The following is a 27,535-nucleotide window of genomic DNA, read 5'->3' as shown; positions in this document are numbered from 1 at the left end:
GCCTGTCCCAAGAAAGGTTCCACTCCAAACTCCCATCCAGGTAACACTGGTATGGCTAGTCTCCAAGTGGGATCAACAGTGTGCCCAGAGCAAATCAGGGTCCACACTGAAGCTACTCTAGTTTCTGAGGGTGGGGTGGATTTAGCCACACTAGCTGTCTGGCCGCCTAACATGCAAAAATACAGACAGCAACTCTTAATTAATGGGACTAGAATAGAGGGCCTGAGGGATACAGGTGCCAGTGTCACCATGGTGACAGAGAAACTGGTTTCCCCTGGCCAATACCTGACTGGAAAAACTTACACAGTCACCAACGCTGACAATCAGAGAAAAGTACATCCCATGGCAATGGTTACTTTAGAATGGGGAGGGGTCAATGGCCTGAAACAGGTGGTGGTCTCCTCAAATATCCCAGTGGACTGTCTGCTTGGAAATGACCTGGAGTCCTCAGCATGGGCTGAGGTAGAACTAAAAACCCATGCAGCAATGCTGGGTATCCCTGAACTGGTGTGTGTGAAAACAAGAGCACAATGCAAGGCACAGGGTGAACAAGTAGAGCTGGAGTCTGGAAGAATGGCCCAGCCTACCAAGAGGAAAGGAAAGTCAGTTGGGAAACCAACTGCAACACAGCAAAAGAAAGGGAACCTCTCTTCTCAGGAAGATGTTCTGCCCTCTGAGGGAACTGAGCCTTTGGAGCTTGAACCTTACCAGGTTGAGCTCTTAGGCCCAGGGGGACCCTCAAGGGAAGAGCTGTGTAAGGGACAAGAAACCTGTCCCTCTCTTGAAGGCCTTAGGCAGCAAGCTGCTGAAGAGTCCAAAGGCAAGAAAAATGGAACACATAGGGTCTATTGGGAAGATGGGCTCCTGTACACTGAGGCCAGAGACCCCAAACCTGGTGCCACTAGGAGAGTGGTAGTGCCTCAGCTGTTCAGAGAGTTCATCCTAACATTGGCCCATGACATTCCCCTTGCTGGACATTTGGGACAAACCGAGACGTGGGAGAGGTTAGTCAACCACTTCTACTGGCCCAATATGTCCAACATGGTTAAGGAGTTTTGCCTCTCCTGCCCCACCTGTCAAGCCAGTGGTAAGACAGGTGGGCATCCAAAGGCCCCCCTCATTCCACTTCCAGTGGTGGGGGTGCCCTTTGAAAGAGTGGGTGTGGACATAGTTGGTCCACTGGAACCTCCCACAGCCTCAGGAAATATGTATATCCTGGTAGTAGTGGATCATGCTACCAGGTATCCTGAAGCTATTCCCCTTAGGTCGACTACTGCCCCTGCAGTAGCCAAGGCCCTCATTGGTATCTTTACCAGAGTGGGTTTCCCTAAGGAGGTGGTGTCTGACAGAGGTACCAACTTCATGTCAGCATACCTAAAGCACATGTGGAATGAGTGTGGAGTGACTTATAAATTCACTACACCATACCATCCACAAACTAATGGCTTGGTTGAGAGATTCAACAAGACATTAAAAGGCATGATCATGGGGCTCCCAGAAAAACTCAAAAGGAGATGGGATGTCCTCCTGCCATGTCTGCTTTTCGCTTACAGGGAGGTACCACAGAAGGGAGTAGGGTTCTCACCCTTTGAACTTCTGTTTGGTCATCCTGTAAGGGGACCACTTGCCCTTGTTAAAGAAGGCTGGGAGAGACCTCTCCATGAGCCTAAACAGGACATAGTGGACTATGTACTTGGCCTTCGCTCTAGAATGGCAGAGTACATGGAAAAGGCAACCAAAAACCTTGAGGCCAGCCAACAGCTCCAGAAGTTTTGGTATGACCAAAAGGCTGCACTGGTTGAGTTCCAACCAGGGCAGAAAGTCTGGGTTCTGGAGCCTGTGGCTCCCAGGGCACTCCAGGACAAATGGAGTGGCCCTTACCCAGTACTAGAGAGGAAGAGTCAGGTCACCTACTTGGTGGACCTGGGCACAAGCAGGAGCCCCAAGAGGGTGATCCATGTAAACCGCCTTAAGCTCTTCCACGACAGGGCTGATGTCAATCTGGTGATGGTAACAGATGAGGATCAGGAGGCAGAGAGTGAACCTCTCCCTGATCTTCTGTCATCAGACCCAAAAGATGGTACAGTAGATGGAGTGATCTACTCAGACACCCTCTCTGGCCAACAGCAAGCTGATTGTAGGAGAGTCCTACAACAGTTTCCTGAACTCTTCTCCTTAACCCCTGGTCAGACACACCTGTGTACCCATGAGGTGGACACAGGAGACAGCATGCCTGTCAAGAACAAAATCTTTAGACAGTCTGACCATGTTAAGGAAAGCATCAAGGTGGAAGTCCACAAGATGCTGGAATTGGGAGTCATTGAGCGCTCTGACAGCCCCTGGGCTAGCCCAGTGGTCTTAGTCCCCAAACCTCACACCACAGATGGAAAGAAAGAGATGAGGTTTTGTGTGGACTACAGAGGGCTCAATTCTGTCACCAAGACAGATGCTCATCCAATTCCAAGAGCTGATGAGCTCATTGATAAATTAGGTGCTGCCAAATTTCTAAGTACCTTTGACTTGACAGCAGGGTACTGGCAAATAAAAATGGCACCTGGAGCAAAAGAAAAGACAGCATTCTCCACACCTGATGGGCATTATCAGTTTACTGTTATGCCCTTTGGTTTAAAGAATGCCCCTGCCACCTTCCAAAGGTTGGTGAATCAAGTCCTTGCTGGCTTGGAGTCCTTTAGCACAGCTTATCTTGATGATATTGCTGTCTTTAGCTCCACCTGGCAGGATCACCTGGTCCACCTGAGGAAGGTTTTGAAGGCTCTGCAATCTGCAGGCCTCTCTATCAAGGCATCCAAATGCCAGATAGGGCAGGGAACTGTGGTTTACTTGGGACACCTTGTAGGTGGAGGCCAAGTTCAGCCACTCCAACCCAAGATCCAGACTATTCTGGACTGGGTAGCTCCAAAAACCCAGACTCAAGTCAGGGCATTCCTTGGCTTGACTGGGTATTACAGGAGGTTTGTGAAGGGATATGGATCCATTGTGACAGCCCTCACTGAACTCACCTCCAAGAAAATGCCCAAGAAAGTAAACTGGACTGTGGAATGCCAACAGGCCTTTGACACCCTGAAACAGGCAATGTGCTCAGCACCAGTTCTCAAAGCTCCAGATTATTCTAAGCAGTTCATTGTGCAGACTGATGCCTCTGAACATGGGATAGGGGCAGTTTTGTCCCAAACCAATGATGATGGCCTTGACCAACCTGTTGCTTTCATTAGCAGGAGGTTACTCCCCAGGGAGCAGCGTTGGAGTGCCATTGAGAGGGAGGCCTTTGCTGTGGTTTGGTCCCTGAAGAAGCTGAGACCATACCTCTTTGGGACTCACTTCCTAGTTCAAACTGACCACAGACCTCTCAAATGGCTGATGCAAATGAAAGGTGAAAATCCTAAACTGTTGAGGTGGTCCATCTCCCTACAGGGAATGGACTTTATAGTGGAACACAGACCTGGGACTGCCCATGCCAATGCAGATGGCCTTTCCAGGTTCTTCCACTTAGAAAATGAAGACTCTCTTGGGAAAGGTTAGTCTCATCCTCTTTCGTTTGGGGGGGGGTTGTGTAAGGAAATGCCTCCTTGGCATGGTTGCCCCCTGACTTTTTGCCTTTGCTGATGCTATGTTTACAATTGAAAGTGTGCTGAGGCCTGCTAACCAGGCCCCAGCACCAGTGTTCTTTCCCTAACCTGTACTTTTGTATCCACAATTGGCAGACCCTGGCATCCAGATAAGTCCCTTGTAACTGGTACTTCTAGTACCAAGGGCCCTGATGCCAAGGAAGGTCTCTAAGGGCTGCAGCATGTCTTATGCCACCCTGGAGACCTCTCACTCTGCACAGACACACTGCTTGCCAGCTTGTGTGTGCTAGTGAGGACAAAACGAGTAAGTCGACATGGCACTCCCCTCAGGGTGCCATGCCAGCCTCTCACTGCCTATGCAGTATAGGTAAGACACCCCTCTAGCAGGCCTTACAGCCCTAAGGCAGGGTGCACTATACCATAGGTGAGGGTACCAGTGCATGAGCATGGTACCCCTACAGTGTCTAAATAAAACCTTAGACATTGTAAGTGCAGGGTAGCCATAAGAGTATATGGTCTGGGAGTATGTCAAACACGAACTCCACAGCACCATAATGGCTACACTGAAAACTGGGAAGTTTGGTATCAAACTTCTCAGCACAATAAATGCACACTGATGCCAGTGTACATTTTATTGTAAAATACACCACAGAGGGCACCTTAGAGGTGCCCCCTGAAACTTAACCGACTATCTGTGTAGGCTGACTAGTTTTAGCAGCCTGCCACAAACCGAGACATGTTGCTGGCCCCATGGGGAGAGTGCCTTTGTCACTCTGAGGCCAGTAACAAAGCCTGCACTGGGTGGAGATGCTAACACCTCTCCCAGGCAGGAATTGTCACACCTGGCGGTGAGCCTCAAAGGCTCACCTCCTTTGTGCCAACCCAGCAGGACACTCCAGCTAGTGGAGTTGCCCGCCCCCTCCGGCCAGGCCCCACTTTTGGCGGCAAGGCCGGAGAAAATAATGAGAATAACAAGGAGGAGTCACTGGCCAGTCAGGACAGCCCCTAAGGTGTCCTGAGCTGAGGTGACTCTAACTTTTAGAAATCCTCCATCTTGCAGATGGAGGATTCCCCCAATAGGGTTAGGATTGTGACCCCCTCCCCTTGGGAGGAGGCACAAAGAGGGTGTACCCACCCTCAGGGCTAGTAGCCATTGGCTACTAACCCCCCAGACCTAAACACGCCCTTAAATTTAGTATTTAAGGGCTACCCTGAACCCTAGAAAATTAGATTCCTGCAACTACAAGAAGAAGGACTGCCTAGCTGAAAACCCCTGCAGCGGAAGACCAGAAGACGACAACTGCCTTGGCTCCAGAAACTCACCGGCCTGTCTCCTGCCTTCCAAAGATCCTGCTCCAGCGACGCCTTCCAAAGGGACCAGCGACCTCGACATCCTCTGAGGACTGCCCCTGCTTCGAAAAGACAAGAAACTCCCGAGGACAGCGGACCTGCTCCAAAGAAAAGCTGCAACTTTGTTTCCAGCAGCTTTAAAGAACCCTGCAAGCTCCCCGCAAGAAGCGTGAGACTTGCCACACTGCACCCGGCGACCCCGACTCGGCTGGTGGCGATCCAACACCTCAGGAGGGACCCCAGGACTACTCTGATACTGTGAGTACCAAAACCTGTCCCCCCTGAGCCCCCACAGCGCCGCCTGCAGAGGGAATCCCGAGGCTTCCCCTGACCGCGACTCTTTGAACCTAAAGTCCCGACGCCTGGGAGAGACCCTGCACCCGCAGCCCCCAGGACCTGAAGGACCGGACTTTCACTGGAGGAGTGACCCCCAGGAGTCCCTCTCCCTCGCCCAAGTGGAGGTTTCCCCGAGGAATCCCCCCCTTGCCTGCCTGCAGCGCTGAAGAGATCCCTAGATCTCCCATTGACTTCCATTACAAACCCGACGCTTGTTTCTACACTGCACCCGGCCGCCCCCGCGCTGCTGAGGGTGAAATTTCTGTGTCAACTTGTGTCCCCCCCGGTGCCCTACAAAACCCCTCTGGTCTGCCCTCCGAAGACGCGGGTACTTACCTGCAAGCAGATCGGAACCGGGGCACCCCCTTCTCTCCATTCTAGCCTATGTGTTTTGGGCACCACTTTGAACTCTGCACCTGACCGGCCCTGAGCTGCTGGTGTGGTGACTTTGGGGTTGCTCTGAACCCCCAACGGTGGGCTACCTTGGACCAAGAACTGAACCCTGTAAGTGTCCTACTTACCTGGTAAAACTAACAAAAACTTACCTCCCCCAGGAACTGTGAAAATTGCACTAAGTGTCCACTTTTGAAACAGCTATTTGACAATAACTTGAAAAGTATACATGCAATTTTGATGATTTGAAGTTCCTAAAGTACTTACCTGCAATACCTTTCGAACAAGATATTACATGTTAAATTTGAACCTGTGGTTCTTAAAATAAACTAAGAAAAGATATTTTTCTATATAAAAACCTATTGGCTGGATTTGTCTCTGAGTGTGTGTACCTCATTTATTGTCTATGTGTATGTACAACAAATGCTTAACACTACTCCTTGGATAAGCCTACTGCTCGACCACACTACCACAAAATAGAGCATTAGTATTATCTATTTTTACCACTATTTTACCTCTAAGGGGAACCCTTGGACTCTGTGCATGCTATTCCTTACTTTGAAATAGCACATACAGAGCCAACTTCCTACAAAGTTCCACTGTTTGATTTAGATGGAACGGTGAAATAACCTTTGGCAAAAATTTAGGATTGGTCCTTAGGACGACTTTATTTTTGTGTAGTTGTATAAAAGGTTCCTGTATTGTAAACGCCTGAATCTCGCTTACTCTTCTTAGGGAAGTAATGGCGATGAGAAATGCCACCTTCCAGGTTAGGAACTGTATGTCGCAGGAGTGCATGGGTTCAAAAGGTGGACCCATAAGTCTAGTTAGGACAACATTTAGGTTCCATGAAGGAACAGGTGGTGTTCTTGGTGGTATAATTCTCCTAAGGCCCTCCATGAATGCTTTAATGACTGGTATCTTATATAGGGAAGTTGAATAGGTAGTCTGCAGGTATGCAGATATTGCTGCAAGGTGTATTTTAATGGAAGAGAAAGCTAGGTTAGATCTTTGTAAGTGAAGCAAGTAACCCACTACATGTTCTGGAGTTGTGTGTAATGGTTGTATTTGATTAATATGGCAGTAGCAAACAAACCTCTTCCATTTACTTGCATAGCAGTGCCTGGTGGATGGCCTTCTGGCTTGTTTTATGACTTCCATACATTCTTGGGTAAGTTGTAAGTGCCCGAATTCTAGGATTTCAGGAGCCAGATTGCTAGATTCAGCGATGCTGGATCTGGGTGTCTGATCTTTTGGTTGTGCTGTGTCAACAGATCTGGCCTGTTGGGCAATTTGATGCAGGGTACCACTGATAGGTCTAGCAGCGTTGTGTACCAGGGTTGCCTTGCCCAAGTTGGTGCTATCAATATGAGTTTGAGTTTGCTTTGACTGAGTTTGTTTACCAGGTAAGGAAGGAGAGGGAGAGGAGGAAAAGCGTAAGCAAATATCCCTGACCAGTTCATCCATAGGGCATTGCCTTGGGATTGTTCGTGTGGGTATCTGGATGCGAAGTTTTGGCATTTTGCGTTCTCCCTTGTCGCAAACAAGTCTATCTGAGGTGTTCCCCAGAGTTTGAAATAAGTGTTTAGAATTTGGGGGTGAATTTCCCATTCGTGGACCTGTTGGTGATCTCGAGAGAGATTGTCTGCGAGTTGATTTTGGATCCCTGGTATAAACTGTGCTATTAGGCGAATTTGGTTGTGAATTGCCCAATGCCAAATGTTTTGTGCTAGCAGGCTTAACTGCGTGGAGTGCGTCCCCCCCTGCTTGTTTAGATAATACATTGTTGTCATGTTGTCTGTTTTGACGAGAATGTATTTGTGAACTATTATTGGTTGGAAAGCTTTTAGTGCTTGAAAAACTGCTAGAAGTTCTAGGTGATTGATATGCAGTTTTGTTTGATGTACGTTCCATTGTCCTTGTATGCTGTGTTGATCGAGGTGTGCTCCCCACCCTGTCATGGAAGCATCTGTTGTTATTACGTATTGTGGCACTGGGTCTTGGAAAGGCCGCCCCTTGTTTAAATTTATGTTGTTCCACCACAGAAGCGAGAGGTAAGTTTGGCGGTCTATTAACACCAGATCTAGAAGGTGACCCTGTGCTTGAGACCACTGTGATGCTAGGCATTGTTGTAAGGGCCTCATGTGCAGTCTTGCGTTTGGGACAATGGCTATGCATGAAGACATCATGCCTAGGAGTTGTAATACCATCTTTGCCTGTATCTTTTGTGTTGGATACATGCGTTGTATGATGGTGTTGAAATTTAGAATTCTTTGTGGACTTGGAGTGGCTACTCCCTTTGATGTGTCTATTATGGCTCCTAGGTATTGTTGTACCTTGCGCGGCAGAATGTTGGATTTTGTAAAGTTGACGGTGAACCCGAGTTTGAAGAGGGTTTGTATGATCTGATTTGTGTGATTTGAGCACTGTATGAACGAATGGGCCTTGATTAGCCAGTCGTCCAAATATGGGAACACATGTATTTGCTGCCTTCTTATGTGTGCAGCGACTACCGCTAGACATTTGGTAAAGACTCTTGGTGCGGTTGTTAATCCGAAAGGCAGTACCTTGAATTGGTAATGTATTCCTTTGAATACAAACCTTAGGTATTTCCTGTGCGATGGGTGTATTGGTATATGGAAATAAGCATCCTTGAGGTCTAAAGTTGCCATGTAGTCGTGTAGTTTTAGCAATGGCAATACTTCTTGTAGTGTGACCATGTGGAAGTGGTCTGATTTGATGAAAGTGTTCACTACTCTGAGGTCTAGGATTGGTCTCAGCGTTTTGTCCTTCTTTGGTATCAGAAAGTACAGTGAGTAAACTCCTGTGTTTATTTGTGTGTTTGGCACTAATTCGATTGCATTCTTTTGCAATAGTGCCTGCACTTCTATCTCCAGGAGATTGGAATGGTGTGTTGTTAAATTTTGTGCTTTTGGTGGTATGTTTGGAGGGAATTGTAGAAATTCTATGCAATAACCATGTTGGATAATTGCTAGAACCCAAGTGTCTGTAGTGATTTCCTCCCATGCTTTGTAATAATGACCTATTCTTCCCCCCACTGGTGTTGTGTGGAGGGGGTGAGTGACATGTGAGTCACTGTTTAGTAGCAGGGGCTTTGAAATCTTCCTCTATTTCTAGGGAATTGCCCTCCTCTATATTGTCCCCGAAAACCTCCTCTATACTGTCCCTGGTAACTGGACGGTGTGGCTTGTGAGGTGCTGGCTTGTGTGCTTTGACCCCGAAACCCCCCTCGAAAGGGCGTTTTACGGAATGTGCTGTAATTCCCTCTGCTCTGCGGGGAGTAGAGTGCGCCCATGGCTTTGGCAGTGTCCGTATCTTTTTTGAGTTTCTCAATCGCTGTGTCCACTTCTGGACCGAACAGTTCTTTTTCATTAAAAGGCATATTGAGAACTGCTTGTTGAATCTCTGGTTTAAATCCAGACGTTCGGAGCCATGCATGCCTTCTGATAGTTACAGATGTATTAATTGTCCGTGCAGCTGTATCTGCAGCGTCCATGGAGGAGCGGATCTGGTTGTTGGAAATGGCCTGTCCCTCCTCAACCACTTGTTTTGCTCTATTTTGTAAGTCCTTGGGCAGATGTTCAATGAGATGTTGCATCTCGTCCCAGTGGGCTCTGTCATAGCGCGCAAGTAGTGCCTGGGAGTTCGCGATGCGCCACTGGTTTGCAGCTTGTGCTGCGACTCTTTTACCAGCTGCATCGAACTTGCGGCTTTCTTTATCTGGGGGTGGTGCATCTCCAGATGTGTGAGAGTTGGCCCTTTTCCTAGCTGCTCCTACAACGACAGAGTCTGGTGGCAGCTGTGTAGTGATGAAAACCGGGTCTGTAGGAGGCGCCTTATACTTTTTTTCCACCCTTGGTGTGATTGCCCTACTTTTGACCGGCTCCTTAAAGATGTCTTTTGCGTGCCGGAGCATACCAGGGAGCATAGGCAGGCTTTGGTATGAGCTGTGGGTGGAGGAGAGTGTGTTGAATAAAAAATCATCCTCGACCTGTTCTGAGTGGAGGCTTACGTTGTGAAATTGTGCTGCTCTAGCCACCACTTGAGAATACGCGGTGCTGTCTTCTGGTGGAGATGGCTTCGTAGGGTATGCCTCCGGGCTGTTATCTGACACTGGGGCGTCGTATAGGTCCCATGCGTCCTGATCTTGGTCACCCTGGCTCATGGTGGTGTGAGCTGGGGAGTGTGATGGAGTTTGTGCTGGTGAGACGTTAATCACGGGCGGAGGAGAGGGTGGTGGGGTAACTCTTTTCACCACTTTTGGTTGTGGTGTCTGTTCAGTCTGGAACTCCAACCTTCTCTTTCTCCTAATGGGGGGAAGGGTGCTTATTTTTCCTGTCCCCTGCTGTATGAAGATACGCTTTTGCGTATGGTCCACATCAGTTGCTTGTAGCTCTTCCTCAAACCTATGCTTCTGCATTTGGGAGGTTAGCGAGTGCTCTTCTGTATAAGAGCCTGAAGCTGGGTCGCTTGCAGTTTGTTTCGGCATCGAAACCCTGTCTGCGTGTTTTTTCGGCTCCGAGGTGACTTTTTTCTTTTTCGGGGCCGAAACCTCTCGGCGTCGATCTGTTTCGGTGCCGCTGTCTCGGCGTCGAGCCGTGTCCACACCGGCATCTCGGTGTCGAGGCTTGTCTCCAGCACTTTCTCGGTCCCGAGAAGGCTGCGTGCCGGTGTCTCGACCGGAGTCGGACGATCTCGGCACTGTTTGGGCCTTTTTCGGTGCCGACGGTCGGTCACCGAATTTATGGGTGGAGCCATGGCCGGATGGCAGTGGCGTCCCCTGGGCCTTGTAAATGTTTCTCTGTGTGGTTTTCGACGTCTTACTCACGGTTTGTGTATCGTCGAATCCTTCGGAGTCTGAGTCTGGGATCGAGAAGGTACCTTCCTCTTCCCGTTCCTCGAACTCCCGTTGGGCTGTCGGTGCGGACGCCATCTGAAGTCTTCTGGCTCGACGGTCTCGGAGTGTTTTTCGGGACCGGAACGCACGACAGGCCTCGCAGGTGTCTTCGCTGTGCTCAGGTGACAGGCACAGGTTGCAGACCAAGTGTTGGTCTGTGTAGGGGTATTTATTGTGGCATTTGGGGCAGAAACGGAAAGGGGTCCGTTCCATCGGCGTTCTTCAGCACGCGGTCGGGCCGACCAGGCCCCGACGGAGGATCGAAAAACTACCCCGAAGGGCACCGGAGCTCTTCGATCTTCGATGCGGTGTGGAATCTAAGTACGCCGATCCCGAACGCAACAATACCGACGAAAATCTTCCGAAATTAGCTAATTTTCCGTTCCGAAACTCGGAGCGACAGGAACACGTCCGAACCCGATGGCGGAAAAAAAACAATCGAAGATGGAGTCGACGCCCATGCGCAATGGAGACAAGAGGAGGAGTCACTCGGTCCCGTGACTCGAAAGACTTCTTCGAAGAAAAACAACTTGTAACACTCCGGCCCAACACCAGATGGCGAGCTATTGCAGAACATGCGTATCTACAGCGACAGATGCCATCGAACACATGATTACACATTTGCAGACTTGACACTCCAGCTTTTCATGCTTCTGAAGGTGATAACAGATTTAACCCAGACAAGATATAAACATGTTCCTAGAAGACTGCACATGTATGAGATTTATGAACCCAACAAACTTTCTTCTACAAAAAGCTGAAATAGCTCAGGTCTGTAAAGCCGTTTACAGAGTCTGTAAGCGCTGGCGGATGTCTCGCCTGTAAACTGCGGGTTTGGTGCGCGGGAGTGGAGAATGTCTTGCAGATCCTTAAGCAGCAGAGAAAGGAGCTTGTGTTCTTCTTTACTGAGCCATCATCTGGAATAGTGGGTCTTATTCTGAAGGCTTCAGTTTGAGAGTACGCCTCTGTACTCAGTACTAGAAACGCATGCCCAGACCGGAAGGCTACAGACAGCTGATAAGCAGTTCATAAGGCTATGCTCATGAACTGCAATGTCTTCCCACTGGAGAGGAGCTTGGACAGGGGAGGGAGAGACATTCACTACTTGAGAGTGGTTACAAGTTTTCACAGACCTATCCAAGAACCAGAGGTCGAGCTTCAAACAGAGGCATTGATGCATCAGTGCTGAACATGTGAGGGTGAAGCTTGCAGCAACAGCGCGTGTGAACGCTTCACATGGTGGATCATGGGTCCCAATCCCGCAGTCACACTGTACGCTTCCACTGCTCGCTCAGACACTCACCTGCATCTCAGGAGTTCGGTCTACAGGAATGAAGACCGCCGGAGTGGACGAGGGCTTGTGAGCGCTCTTCATGTTCTTTAACAGCGCTCGCTCATTGCGTGCTTGTTTGTGAGTCTGGAGTGGTTCCTTGGCTGTGTCTCTTTCCTCTTCAGACTTTAAACCATCACCGCTCAAACTGGCATTGTCCCTTCCGAGAGCTGCCTCACTCGTCTCCTCCTCCGAATCATCTGAAGACTCAGACTTCTGCACACACTCCTCCTTCTCCTGCTCAGGAGGCTGCCTCCGCCTCTTGTTGGCTCCACAGATGCTGCTGATCCTGCCCTGCCCCGAGGACCCGCTTTCTTCTACTGTCCTAGGAGGAAAAGGACATGTATCATGAGCACTCTGTCCTGTGGTGCCCCGTTCAGCTCTCAAACTCCAGTAAAAGACTGACTCCCCACCCTGCAGGGAAGACACTGGAGAAGGGGTTCACAAATTCACAAGAACTAGACTGCAAGAAACCGACGGTGCCACCCCAAGTATGGCATCACTACACACACTGCTACTCAGAAGAAGTTAACACTACTGCCCACAGACTGCAAGAAACCAATGGTGCCATGCCAAGTATGGCATCATTACACACACTGCCACTCAGAAGAGGTTAACACTGCTGCCCACAGACTGCAAGAAACCGATGGTGCCATGCCAAGTATGGCATCATTACACACACTGCCACTCTGAAGAGGGTAACACTACTGCCCACAGACTGCAAGAAACTGGCGGTGCCACCCCAAGTATGGCATCACTACACACACACTGCCACTCAGAAGAGGTTAACACTACTGCCCACAGACTGCAAGAAACTGATGGTGCCACGCCAAGTATGGCATCATTACACACACTGCCACTCTGAAGAGGTTAACACTACTGCCCACAGACTGCAAGAAACTGACGGTGCCATGCCAAGTATGGCATCACTACACACACTGCCACTCAGAAGAGGTTAACACTACTGCCCACAGACTGCATGAGACAGATAGGGCCATGCCAAGTATGGCATCATTACACACACTGCCACTCAGAAGAGGTTAACACTACTGCCCACAGACTGCAAGAAACTGATGGTGCCACGCCAAGTATGGCATCACTACACACACTGCCACTCAGAAGAGGTTAACACTACTGCCCATAGACTGCATGAGACAGATAGGGCCATGCCAAGTATGGCATCATTACTGTTCAAAGACTGCAACAAAAACAGGTAGATGCAGAAGAAGGAATTCTGACCGTTTGTTTGCATACAGTCGATCCCCAGTTCCCATCTTGGACGTTGTGTACAGAAGCTTCAGCTCGGTCTCAGGAATCTGCACCTGGCTCAGTTTATTCAGGATGTCAGATCTCTGAAGGAAAGAAAGTTAGAAGAGAGCATTCACAGAAAAGCAAAGTCTTCATTGTAATGCCATCAGAGTGCTAGAAGACAGATAGCTGTGCGTTAAAAAACATGTTCTGCTCAACGTGACTGTCTTCCTTTCAATCACCCCGTTCACTCAAATGTAAATGCAATGTGCTACTGATAGGAAACAGTCAGAATCAAAAACAACAATAACAGTTTTGTTTTTCTTTATGAAGCATTCGCTACCACACATTTGCTGTTCTGTTGTGATTTAAACAGCAGGTCTTGCAGTTCAAATATCCAATTCACCCTTATTTATTAACTTCAGAAGGATGAAAGCCTTGGTTGGCGCTGGTGAAATTGGAACCAGTGGGCTGTAGGTTGTACGCAGATCTCGACAGCAAGAGTTTATCTCACTGAGCTACTTGACATGTTGAAAGGTAAAACAGGGTATGCAGTCTGGGTATTAAAATCATGGGATACCAGGATGAACCCTGATCTGAGCTGCAGCATCTGTACCAGGTGATGGTCCAAGAGTTCACACTGCACCACCACTGCTCTGCTCGCTCCAGACGTTTATGTTTCAGTGAAAGACCAGGCAGCACCTGCTGCTGGGCGATGGCATCCACAGTCACAATGATTTCTATATCGTGCACTACCACCAACGGGTCTCCAGGCTCTGCAATGAGGAGATGTAACAAGGGGCAGCCCCTGCTGCAATTCAAGACATTGTGAATGCCGGTTTGAATTGCCAGGCTTTCCATGGTCTTCTGAACTTTAGGAGAGATGTTATCAGTTGTAGATGTAACTGGGGGAGACGTCCACAGCCTGGGGTCACAGTCTGAAAATCACTGTCAGCTTCCAATATTCACTTTGGAACCTGCAGAACTCACAATTCTACTGGGCTGGTAAATATGCAGAAGCCTTTTGCTGATGATGTGTACATTATATACACAGATTTAAAATGAATTATGTGCCTGATGGGAATATAACATAGTATAACACTGGGCTGGCAAAGGCAACATGCAGGGGACATCTTGCAGCTGTTTTCTGAACCCCCTCAGTTCATGAAACAGATGACGAGGCAGCCCCAGATATTAGGAAAGTCCATGATCTAATCTTGATCCAATGAGAGCTTAAAGTGCCACATACCTGCCTTCTGGGGAGAGGTAAGGTGTGGTCTTCCTCCAGATCTCGTGATGCTGGGAGCACGCGGAGGCTCCTGCTGAGATTCTGACATTCAGGGCAAGCTGAGAGTCAGTCTGGACTCCAGGACTCTTGGCATGGTTACTCAGTGAGTGACAAGAGCCTCGTCCACTGAGTGACCAGGTGCACTGAGCCACAGGCTGCTACATCACTGCTTCCATCTGCAGCTAGTACCGCAGTGTTGTTGGTATTTAGTTTCCGTTTGCTGCCCCCCATACACTGCCTGTAAAACGCAGTGCGCTGAAGTGAATGGTGTGAATCAGGATTTTAGTGTAAACGCAGCAACAGTGTTGTCAGCACCCCTGTAAGCTCTTGGTACTCATTCCAGAAGAGTGTTCCCTAATGGCACATACAAACATTTCACGCTGGAGGGGATACAGCTGAACCCTCTGGGACTCCACAAGTAACTCGAGATATCAGAAGTTAAACTGCCTGGTTTAAGAACTTGATAGCTACCCACAAGGAAGAACGGACCATGCTGACGGAGCGGCACCTGGACATGCTTGCCTAAGTTCAGCGGTCGAACGTGTTGAAAGCTGGTGAGAGATCGAGCAATATCTGAGCCTTCAGATGACCAGATTTCAGCTCGCCTCTCAGGTCATGTGGTCAAACCGCAGTACTAACAAGGTGTCGTGGGCTGGGAAGAAGCAAGATTCAGAGCCTGCAAGACATCAGTGATTTCTCAAGGAATTACTGATTTCTATAGCTACCTGAATTTCCAACATTTTAGAGGTAAGAGCGATGAGAGTCAATAGTTTCTGTTTTAATTCTCTATGGTCCAGTCCCATTTTTTAACCAGTGAAATACTTATTGCATCCTTGCATGCACTTTTCCTTCATTCCGGGATGATTTGAGGAGAGACAATAAGAAAGGGCTGATGACACGATTAAACTTCTTAGAAACAGTGACGAGACGTGGTCCACCGGGAATGGGCTTTGCCGTATTGATTCCGCCCTGGTGGGCTTCACCTAGTTATCTGAAAGAGGATAAAAATGCGCCATCTGAGCTACTTGTACTGAATGCACACGCAGAGCCTTCATCCGCTAGCTCATTCCTTCATATGGAAATCTTTCTTTTAGAAAGAAATCAATCAGATGAAAGGAGAACTACTATGATGGGCTAATGGAACAGAAAACTGGGGCAGCACTGGAACGATTATCAACTATTTGGAAACCCATTCTCTGGATGTTTTCAGAAACAGCAATTTAGTTACAAAAGACATCTTTTTAGTCTGAAAGAGATGATGTTTATAATTTTCATTTCCGGTGTATTTTAGATGTTCGTTTCAATTCCTGCATAAGCCATTCAACCTTTATGCAGCGTGGGAAGGAGGAGAGGACATCAGGTGATCAAACGTGGAATACACTAGGCTCTGTGCCTTGTGGTGAACCAGAGCGCTTCTTGTAGCTTATACGTCATTCAGTTTAAGCCATTGGTTCGTTTCAATGAAAGCATCTAACGATCCTGCAAATGATGGTCCTAACATAGTAGAAGTGTTTGCATCCCTCAAGCTTCTCCTCTCTCGCCTCAAAGCTTCTCCTCTCGCCTCAAAGTTTCCTCCCTCTCACCCCGCGCTTTCTCCCTCTCACCCCGCGCTTCCTCCCTCTCACCCCGCGCTTCCTCCCTCTCACCCTGCGCTTCCTCTCTCTCACCTCAAGCTTCTGCTCTTACCTCAAGCTTCTTCTCTTTCTGCTCCAAAATCTTCTGTAGGACTTTCTTCTGTTTCCTGCTCAGTGGTTTCTTCACCGAAGTGGTTTTAATTATTTGTTTCTTTGCGGCTTTCTTGGAGGGCAGAACTAGAGCATTGCTTGTGTCCACTCCCTTCAAAGTATCATCATCTACAAAGAAGAGAGATATTATTTAAGTCTCGTTCAGGGCAGAAATGACAGCACACTTCAAACAATTCCTTCAGAGAGGCGATGGGAACCCTAATCGACCATAAGAATGAAAAACTTGGCCCCAGCGAGCAAAAAATGCTTTATCGCACTCTACGTCCCCTCAAGGTTTGCACAAAAGGCTTGTGCCATCCTGAAGGAAAATGTGAAATGGAAAAACTTTGCTTTGGGTGGAATCCCAGACCGCTTCTGTCACCCTATGGTTTGGCACAGTGATAAGACTAGACACTGTCAACACATGCAAGTAGAGATTTCAAGCAGGCAGAGATCGCCATTATGAACAATACATCCAGCCCGCAACAGAAACAGAAGCCAGAGAGGGGACCGGACGGTGGAAAAGATGTTTTTCTCATCGCCTCATGGGAAGATGGGAAGACTTTGTGAACCAGACCATACAGATTCGAGGCCAACAAACAAAAAAAGACAGAGGATGGTGGAGGGAAGGTTATGGATGCTAAATCACCAGGTTCAGCTCCTAAGGAAATTAAAGATGAAAAGTGCCAGAGGGGGCATACATTTCAAAACAAAAAGCAATTTTAGGGATTGTGGCAACTTATGACGGAAGGGCAATAAAGTGAGGGAGGAAGGTAAGGAAGGCAGAAAATAAGGGAGACGGGAATGAAAGGAAGATGAAGATAAAAAAACAAAGCGAAGGAGATGATATTGTTGAGTATCAAGGAATGGCAGGAACACAAAAAGAAAGAAGAAAGGTATGAAGTCAGAAATGATGAATTTGTGATGAAGGAAGAGATGGAGTAGTGAACAAAGAAGGAGATGAAGGAAGAGATGGAGCAGATGAACAAAGAAGGGGATGAAGGAATAGAACAAAGAAGGGGATGAAGGAAGAGATGGAGCAGATGAACAAAGAAGGGCTGAAGGAAGAGATGGAGCAGATGAATAAAGAAGGGAACGAAGGAAGAGATGGAGCAGATGAACAAAGAAGGGGTGAAGGAAGAGATGGAGCAGATGAATAAAGAAGGGGTGAAGGAAGAGATGGAGCAGATTAACAAAGAAGGGCTGAAGGAAGAGATGGAGCAGATGAACAAAGAAGGGGGTGAAGGAAGAGATGGGGCAGATGAACAAAGAAGGGGATGAAGGAAGAGATGGGGCAGATGAACAAAGAAGGGGATGAAGGAAGAGATGGGGCAGATGAACAAAGAAAGGGATGAAAGAAGAGATGGAGCAGGTGAACAAAGAAAGGGATGAAAGAAGAGATGGAGCAGGTGAACAAAGAAAGGGATGAAAGAAGAGATGGAGCAGGTGAACAAAGAAAGGGATGAAAGAAGAGATGGAGCAGGTGAACAAAGAATGGGGTGAAGGAAGAGATGGAGTAGATAAAGAAGGGGTGAAGGAAGAGATGGAGCAGATGAACAAAGAAGGGGCTGAAGGAAGAGATGGAGCAGATGAATAAAGAAGGGGTGAAGGAAGAGATGGAGCAGATGAATAAAGAAGGGGTGAAGGAAGAGATGGAGCAGATGAACACAGAAGGGGCTGAAGGAAGAGATGGAGCAGATGAACAAAGATGGGGGTGAAGAAAGAGATGGGACATTCACTGAAGGGCATCCCTCTCCTGTCTCCCACTAGACTTCCAAGGGACCCCCTACCCTTTGCTGCTCTGTAGACCCAATTTAGACCCACCTGCTGCTCTCTTCTGCAAAGACCAGGCAGAACATGCACCTGCAGCTGGGAACATGAATGCAAGTAATTCATACATCATAAGGGAAACACCTGCACTGAAAAAAGTTTGTGGTTTCTCAGTGTGCGGCGTCAAGATACCAGCAATGTCTAGCAAAGAAAAGGGACGGGAACTAATAAAAAAAAATGTATTTTTAAAGAATAGATTCCAGGGTCACAGTTCCTGAACAAGTAGTATCTCCCAGAGCAATGATTACTGGGTCAGGGCTACTAAATGGGCAGTGATTATCAGGCCCGGGCACTTGAACCAGCAGGTTTCCATGGGCAGAGCCTCTGGAAGTGCAGTGATTTCTGGAGCAGAGCTCCTGACAGGCATCATCTCTTGAAAGACTCTAGGATCAGGACTCCTAGAAGGGCAGCAATGCCCATGTCTCCTCAAGTGGTCATGAGTCCAGGGCCAGTCTGTTCCGTGCAGTGATCAACGGTCTGAGGGTCCAAAAGCTGAGATGCTAAAGAATCTGCAATTTCAAACAGGCAAAAGGAGCCATCATGATGGAACAGCGCTTAGCGAAGAGCACCTTGGCAGCCGGGTACTAACTGGAGAGGAACTTAAACCAGTTTTCATCACTTAAAGTTTGCTTCACCTGGATCTCCCAATATTAAAAAGAGGGTACCTGCTCGACCAAAGACAGAAGTTCCAATGCTGCATCTTAGGATAACCATGTTGTAAGGAAATGCCTCCCTTGGCATGGTTACCCCCTAACTTTTTGCCTTTTGTTGATGCCAAGTTATGATTGGAAGTGTGCTGGGATCCTGCTAACCAGGCCCCAGCACCAGTGTTCTTTCCCTAACCTGTACGTTTGTTTCCACAATTGGCACACCCTGGCATCCAGGTAAGTCCCTTATAACTGGTACCCCTGGTACCAAGGGCCCTGATGCCAGGGAAGGTCTCTAAGGGCTGCAGCATATCTTATGCCACCCTGGGGACCCCTCACTCACCACAGACACACTGCTTGCCAGCTTGTGTGTGTAGTAGGGATAAAAACACTAAGTCGACATGGCACTCCCCTCAGGGTGCCATGCCAACCTCACACTGCTTATGCAGTATAGATAAGTCACCCCTCTAGCAGGCCTTACAGCCCTAAGGCAGGGTGCACTATAGCATAGGTGTAGGAAGTTGGCTCTGTATGTGCTATTTCAAAGTAAGGAATAGCATGCACAGAGTCCAAGGGTTCCCCTTAGAGGTAAAATAGTGGTAAAAAGAGATAATACTAATGCTCTATTTTGTGGTAGTGTGGTCGAGCAGTAGGCTTATCCAAGGAGTAGTGTTAAGCATTTGTTGTACATACACATAGACAATAAATGAGGTACACACACTCAGAGACAAATCCAGCCAATAGGTTTTGTTATAGAAAAATATCTTTTCTTAGTTTATTTTAAGATCCACAGGTTCAAATTTAACATGTAATATCTTGTTCGAAAGGTATTGCAGGTAAGTACATTAGGAACTTTGAATCATTTCAATTGCATGTATACTTTTCAAGTTATTCACAAATAGCTACTTTAAAAGTGGACACTTAGTGCAATTTTCACAGTTCCTGGGGGAGGTAAGTTTTTGTTAGTTTTACCAGGTAAGTACGACACTTACAGGGTTCAGTTCTTGGTCCAAGGTAGCCCACCGTTGGGGGTTCAGAGCAACCCCAAAGTTACCACACCAGCAGCTCAGGGCCGGTCAGGTGCAGAGTTCAAAGTGGTGCCCAAAACGCATAGGCTAGAATGGAGAGAACGGGGTGCCCCGGTTCCGGTCTGCTTGCAGGTAAGTACCCGCGTCTTCGGAGGGCAGACCAGGGGGGTTTTGTAGGGCACCGGGGGGGACACAAGCCCACACAGAAATCTCACCCTCAGCGGCGCGGGGGCGGCCGGGTGCAGTGTTAGAACAAGCGTCAGGTTCGCAATGTTAGTCAATGAGAGATCAAGGGATCTCTTCAGCGCTGCAGGCAGGCAAGGGGGGGCTTCCTCGGGGAAACCTCCACTTGGGCAAGGGAGAGGGACTCCTGGGGGTCACTTCTGCAGTGAAAGTCCGGTCCTTCAGGTCCTGGGGGCTGCGGGTGCAGGGTCTTTTCCAGGCGTCGGGACTTAGGTTTCAGAGAGTCGCGGTCAGGGGAAGCCTCGGGATTCCCTCTGCAGGCGGCGCTGTGGGGGCGCAGGGGGGACAGGTTTTGGTACTCACAGTCGTAGAGTAGTCCGGGGGTCCTCTCTGAGGTGTTGGTTCTCCACCAGCCGAGTCGGGGTCGCCGGGTGCAGTGTTGCAAGTCTCACGCTTCTTGCGGGGAGATTGCAGGGTTCTTTAAAGCTGCTCCTTTGGATAAAGTTGCAGTCTTTTTGGAGCAGGTCCGCTGTCCTCGGGAGTTTCTTGTCGTCGTCGAAGCAGGGCAGTCCTCAGAGGATTCAGAGGTCGCTGGTCCCTTTGGAAGGCGTCGCTGGAGCAGAGTTCTTTGGAAGGCAGGAGACAGGCCGGTGAGTTTCTGGAGCCAAGGCAGTTGTTGTCTTCTGGTCTTCCTCTGCAGGGGTTTTCAGCTAGGCAGTCCTTCTTCTTGTTGTTGCAGGAATCTAATTTTCTAGGGTTCAGGGTAGCCCTTAAATACTAAATTTAAGGGCGTGTTTAGGTCTGGGGGGTTAGTAGCCAATGGCTACTAGCCCTGAGGGTGGGTACACCCTCTTTGTGCCTCCTCCCAAGGGGAGGGGGTCACAATCCTAACCCTATTGGGGGAATCCTCCATCTGCAAGATGGAGGATTTCTAAAAGTTAGAGTCACTTCAGCTCAGGACACCTTAGGGGCTGTCCTGACTGGCCAGTGACTCCTCCTTGTTGCTTTCTTTGTTCCCTCCAGCCTTGCCGCCAAAAGTGGGGGCCGTGGCCGGAGGGGGCGGGCAACTCCACTAAGCTGGAGTACCCTGCTGGGCTGTGACAAAGGGGTGAGCCTTTGAGGCTCACCGCCAGGTGTTACAGCTCCTGCCTGGGGGAGGTGTTAGCATCTCCACCCAGTGCAGGCTTTGTTACTGGCCTCAGAGTGACAAAGGCACTCTCCCCATGGGGCCAGCAACATGTCTCTAGTGTGGCAGGCTGCTGGAACTAGTCAGCCTACACAGACAGTCGGTTAAGTTTCAGGGGGCACCTCTAAGGTGCCCTCTGGGGTGTATTTTGCAATAAAATGTACACTGGCATTATTGTGCTGAGAAGTTTGATACCAAACTTCCCAGTTTTCAGTGTAGCCATTATGGTGCTGTGGAGTTCGTGTTTGACAAACTCCCAGACCATATACTCTTATGGCTACCCTGCACTTACAATGTCTAAGGTTTTGTTTAGACACTGTAGGGGTACTATGCTCATGCACTGGTACCCTCACCTATGGTATAGTGCACCCTGCCTTAGGGCTGTAAGGCCTGCTAGAGGGGTGACTGACCTATACTTGCATAGGCAGTGAGAGGCTGGCATGGCACCCTGAGGGGAGTGCCATGTCGACTTACTCGTTTTGTTCTCACTAGCACACACAAGCTGGCAAGCAGTGTGTCTGTGCTGAGTGAGGGGTCTCCAGGGTGCCATAATACATGCTGCAGCCCCTAGAGACCTTCCTTGGCATCAGGGCCCTTGGTACTAGAAGTACCAGTTACAAGGGACTTATCTGGATGCCAGGGTCTGCCAATTGTGGATACAAAAGTACAGGTTAGGGAAAGAACACTGGTGCTGGGGCCTGGTTAGCAGGCCTCAGCACACTTTCAATTGTAAACATAGCATCAGCAAAGGCAAAAAGTCAGGGGGCAACCATGCCAAGGAGGCATTTCCTTACAATAGGTGAGGGCACAAGTGCATGAGCACTGTGCCCCTACAGTGTCTAAGCAAAACCTTAGACATTGTAAGTGCAGGGTAGCCATAACAGTATATGGTCTGGAAGTCTGTCAAAAACGAACTCCACAGCACCATAATGGCTACACTGAAAACTGGGAAGTTTGGGATCAAACTTCTCAGCACAATAAATGCACACTGATGCCAGTGTACATTTTATTGTAACATACACCCCAGAGCCCTGAAACCCTAACCGACAATCCGTGTAGGCTGACTAGTTCTAGCAGCCTGCCACACACCAGACATGTTGCTGGCCACATGGGGAGAGTGCCTTTGTCACCTCCCCCTGCAGGAACTGTAACCACTGGCGGTGAGCCTCAAAGGCTCACCCCCTTTGTTACAGCACCCCAGGGCACTCCAGCTAGTGGAGTTGCCCGCCCCCTCCGGCCACAGCCCCACTTTTGGCGGCAAGGCCGGAGGAGATAATGAGAAAAACAAGGAGTCGTCACTGGCCAGTCAGGACAGCACCTAAGGTGTCCTGAGCTGAGGTGACTGACTTTTAGAAATCCTCCATCTTGCAGATGGAGGATTCCCCCAATAGGGATAGGATTGTGACCCCCTCCCCACGGGAGGAGGCACAAAGAGGGCGTAGCCACCCTCAGGGCTAGTAGCCATTGGCTACTAGCCCCCCCAGACCTAAACATGCCCTTAAATTGAGTATTTAAGGGCTCCCCAGAACCTAGGAACTCAGATTCCTGCAACCTAAGAAGAAGAGGACTGCTAAGCTGAAAAAACCTGCAGAGAAGACAGAGACACCAACTGCTTTGGCCCCAGCTCTACCGGCCTGTCTCCCCCCCTTCTGAAGAAACTGCTCCAGCGACGCTCTCCCCAGGGACCAGCGACCTCTGAATACTCAGAGGACTGCCCTGCATCTAGAAGGACCAAGAACTCCCGAGGACAGTGGCTCTGTTCACCCAAGACTGCAAATTTGCTACAAAGAAGCAACTTTGAAACAACTTGCGTTTCCCGCCGGAAACATGAGACTTGACACTCTGCACCCGACACCCCCGGCTCGACTTGTGGAGAACAAACCCTTCAGGGAGGACTCCCCGGCGACTGCGAGACCGTGAGTAGCCAGAGTTGCCCCCCCTGAACCCCCACAGCGACGCCTGCAGAGGGAATCCCGAGGCTCCCCCTGACCGCGACTGCCTGCTTCTCAGAACCCGACGCCTGGTTGGGACACTGCACCCGCAGCCCCCAGGACCTGAAGGATCCGAACTCCAGTGCAGGAGTGACCCCCAGGAGGTCCTCTCCCTTGCCCAGGTGGTGGCTACCCCGAGGAGCCCCCCCCTTGCCTGCATCGCTAAAGAGACCCCTTGGTCTCCCATTGATTTCAATTACAAACCCGACGCTTGTTTGCACACTGCACCCGACCGCCCCAGTGCCGCTGAGGGTGTATTTTCTGTGTGGACCTGTGTCCCCCCCGGTGCCCTACAAAACCTTCCTGGTCTGCCCTCCGAAGACGCGGGTACTTACCTGCTGGCAGACTGGAACCGGGGCACCCCCTTCTCCATTGAAGCCTATGCGTTTTGGGCACCACTTTGACCTCTGCACCTGACCGGCCCCGAGCTGCTGGTGTGGGAACTTTGGGGTTGCTCTGAACCCCCAACGGTGGGCTACCTTGGACCCAAACTTGAACCCCGTAGGTGGTTTACTTACCTGCCAAAACTAATAAACTCTTACCCCCCCCCCACCAGTAACTGTTGAAAATTGCAGTGTCTAGTTTTAAAATAGCTATATGTGATTTATGTGAAAACTGTATATGCTATTTTGCTAATTCAAAGTTCCTAAAGTACCTACCTGCAATACCTTTCATTTGAAGTATTACATGTAAATCTTGAACCTGTGGTTCTTAAAATAAAGTAAGAACATATTTTTCTATACAAAAACCTATTGGCCTGGAATTGTCTTTGAGTATGTGTTCGTCATTTATTGCTTGTGTATGTACAACAAATGCTTAACATTACTCCTCTGATAAGCCTACTGCTCGACCACACTACCACAAAATAGAGTATTAGAATTATCTCTTTTTGCCACTATCTTACCTCTAAGGGGAACCCTTGGACTCTGTGCATGCTATTTCTTACTTTGAAATAGTGCATACAGAGCCAACTTCCTACACATGTTCAATCACTGTTCAGCCTGCCTACGATTCCCTGGATACACTGAAAGTTCTCTGTTGGGTTTGGTCTATTTTTCTGCTGCGTACGTTTCACAAAGGCTTTGTCTCTTATTCACTTCTATGTGAGGCAGCAACAAGGATTCAATGAAAGACAGCTGAGGGATATTTTTGATGTTTATTTCGGGGATACTCCCCACAAAGCAACAAAAACTTAAATACATCACAGTTAAAATGCATATTTAAAATAGAAATGAAAAAAATGTACAACAAGATCTCAAATGTTTACTTACGTATATACAAACAATTAATTGCTTCACCATAATAACATTTTATTTGGTGTGTTCCAAGTGGGTTGTAAAAAATGAGCCAGACTAAAAACTACTGCGCTTCTTGTACTGGATTTCAATATCCACAAGGCCTCTATATACTGTGCGACTCGCAACAAATGACGTATTAGTATGATCAACCTTTTCCGTTGAGCCACATATAGTGGGCAGATTAAAAGAACGTGCCCCAGCCTCCTCTGTGAAACACATCTCAGGACACAGTTGGGGGTGGCACAGGAGAGATGGAAGCTGACCAATTACTTGTAAAACCTCCTAGAGGTAAGATGCCGTACCCGAATCTCATATACAGATGTTTGTCCGAAAAGAGGGTAATGTCATCTAAAAACGGCTCAAACTTTGGAACATGCTTGATGTCCAAGAAATGGTTAGTAATATTTCCAGCTCTCACTGTTTGACACCAGGACTCCTTTGCATGCAGCCAGAAACATGATTTTAAAAGACTGCGAGTACCCCTGGTGATAGTGGAGGGTTTGATCCCACAATTCTGGGAGTCCAGGGTAATCAGCCAAGATTTCACGTACTTGAGCTACAGTGTCGTAAAATGATGATCAATAGCAATAAGCTCTTATGAAAACTCTCAGTACGTTCCTAGTTACTTTGTTTGCTAAATTCGGCACCAGGATAAGAGTGGGCTGAGCGTAATTATGCCTGCAACACCTTTGAATCCCATGTCTAAATGGAGCGGTAATGTGAGGGTATTATAAGGAAGCTTTTAAGAATTTATTCTCGGCACGACCAAAACCAACATTACCGAAACCCCATAAATCAGCACCATAGACTGCTGCCCCTCTGGCCTTTGCCTTACAGACCTCCAGTGCTGGTGGCACTAGTCTAGCGATGTTGATTTAAATACTTTATTGCTGAAAATTGAAATGCTAGCTGTGTCTTAGACGTTTGTGGCGACCACTACATAGACCCCAAGATAATCAAAATGAGACACTTTTTCTATCACTGTCATGCCCATTTTCTGTAAACACCTCTGCAATTTGTGTGGATTAAAACACATATACTTAGTTTTTTTTGGAGTTTAATTCGAGACCTCCAACATCACAAAAGTTGACAAAAGAATGTATTGGAGGCCCATTATAGTTTTAGATATGAGCAAAGTGTCGTCAGCAAAGAGGAAGGAGGGCTGGGTACCCCACTCCAGTTGTTTTAGGACAATCATTACAATCGTTAAGATAATCAATTCTGCCACACCCGGCCTAACCCACTTATCAACTGGAATGCAGTCAGTTATGTCCCCATCTGACCCAGATATTAGTGCTATTAGGAAGTCTGAAGAGAGAACCCAGGATGTTGCTTGGGATACCCATCTCCTTTAATACTGTCCATAACTTAGCCCTGGGGATTGTGCTGATCCCAAAAATCGAGAAGTGCAGCATAAGATGCCCATGCTCAGTTTCACCGTTTTCCCATAAGTGAAGAGAAAGCTGAAAATGTGATCTACCGTACTCACTTTCTCTCTGAACCCAGCTGTAAGTGGGTAAGTGTGGAATTCCCCAGCATCCACTCCTGAAGCTTACTATGCAGTTGTCTGCAGAATACTTTTTCAGACTATTAATTAGGCTAATGGGGGCAGTAATTTGCGGGATCATCCCTGTTCCCCTTTTAGTAGATCGGACAATTATTGCACCAGGGGCAGCTTCTTTGCAAAGGCGAAGGAGCATCGCCCCCCCTGGCTGAACCAGCAGCAAAAAAATAAAATGACAGTTCACTATGTGAAGGGAGGGGCGGTCCTGGGCCACGGGACGGGGAGGGGGAGGAGAGGGAAGGGCGAGGAGGAGAGAGTGCACGTAAGTGCGCATGTGTGTTTGACTGTCTGTCCCAAGCCGGCCAAACACACATGCACAGTTAGACTTCTCCAGCCTGGCGGTGTTGAAACTGGTGAAACTGCACAGGTCCCAGGGTTGTGTCATAGCAGCAGTCCAGGCTGCACAGACCCATCCTGACGCTGCTTTCGTGCTAGGTTTGGCATGCAAGCAGCACCAAGATTGCTGGGAAGCCTGTGCTGGCGTCCCAGTAAATGCTGGAACACCACATCGAGGGAAGAGGAGCAACGAGCAAGGGGGCAGTAGATGGCGGCATCCGTGAAGGTAAGTTTATTTTATGTATTCCCCCCTCCTCATTCCCACCCGCTCTCCTCTTGAGATTTGTGTCGGCAGCTGCTGTATTGCACTCCTCCAACTGACTGGAATATCGGCTCCTGACACCACTGCATATCAAACTTCATTCATGTGTGAGGCCCCATATTACTCAGGGATATTTTTGACATTTCACTCAGTTTAATTTTTTTTCAACTGCTAAGATTATTTTTTAGCAAATGCAATTACTGTTTACAAATACTCTTATTAGGTTCTTATGTGATTTTACTGATTTGCAAATGTGCTTTTTAATTTCTGCAACATTTTAACTCCTACCCCCAATATCTCCTCAGACAGAGATCAGACTTTGATCTTGGTCTGTGCTACTTCTGGCAAATAAAAGGGTAATTCAAAAAGAGTATCCCGCTTTCCTCTTTCTTTAAACCTGTGTTTGGGTGTTGTGGGAACTCCTCTAAAGCATTTTACCCAGTTTATCACTTGCCACACCTCAGACGAAAAAACAGTTTCATACAAGGGCTCACTGGGCCTGGTTTCGTATGCAATAATAATGATCAGGCAGTGACTTGTGGCAGGTTTAGAGATTCCCAGGGTAGGACAGGAGTGCTCAGGGGAGAGAAAGAGTCAATCAGTACCAGGTTACCCTTCCCGGTGAGTTGTGCCCTAACAAATACACATGATACAACACCCCCTGCAAAGGGACAGCAGAATGCATGCAGGTGTCACCATTACAGTAACTTCCAAGGAGGATGAGTGTCAGCTATGGGGGAGAGAGGCCTCTAGGCTCCGACACTGTGAGTGACTGTGCAACATGCCTTCGGGCACTTACCTTTCAGCTCTATCTGCACCAGGGGCTCTGGGTTCTCCAGTGTGCCTTGAGTCGTCTCCCCTCGCTGCCGAGCTCTCCAGTTATGTCTCTTACGTAGTCTACCCATCTCATCTAAGGGCGCTATAACAAAAAGAAACATTTATTAAACAGGCATTAGGGTACACAAAACAACGCTCTCTGCTACAGACAGGAACGATCGGTTCTACTTTAGGTTCTGTGTCTGCTTTGGACTTTTAT

At 48.4% G+C, this 27,535-nt stretch overlaps 1 protein-coding gene across 1 annotated transcript in view; it reads right to left on the bottom strand.

Moving 5' to 3' along the window:
- The window catches only part of DHX37 (DEAH-box helicase 37), a 520,920-nt gene that overhangs the window by 438,323 nt on the left and 55,062 nt on the right, over positions 1 to 27,535 (bottom strand). Inside the window, exons 2-5 of the mRNA XM_069215377.1 lie at positions 27,299 to 27,418; positions 16,137 to 16,303; positions 13,154 to 13,266; positions 11,888 to 12,239 (exon numbers count right to left, since the gene is read on the bottom strand). Coding sequence (XP_069071478.1) covers positions 11,888 to 12,239; positions 13,154 to 13,266; positions 16,137 to 16,303; positions 27,299 to 27,404 — 738 coding nt within the window. The 5' untranslated portion in view covers positions 27,405 to 27,418. The remainder of the gene's footprint in view (positions 1 to 11,887; positions 12,240 to 13,153; positions 13,267 to 16,136; positions 16,304 to 27,298; positions 27,419 to 27,535) is intronic.

Source organism: Pleurodeles waltl, chromosome 11 (assembly GCF_031143425.1).
Source record: "Pleurodeles waltl isolate 20211129_DDA chromosome 11, aPleWal1.hap1.20221129, whole genome shotgun sequence".
In the NCBI taxonomy this organism is placed as follows: domain Eukaryota; kingdom Metazoa; phylum Chordata; class Amphibia; order Caudata; family Salamandridae; genus Pleurodeles; species Pleurodeles waltl.
This window is presented reverse-complemented; position numbering and strand designations above follow the sequence as displayed.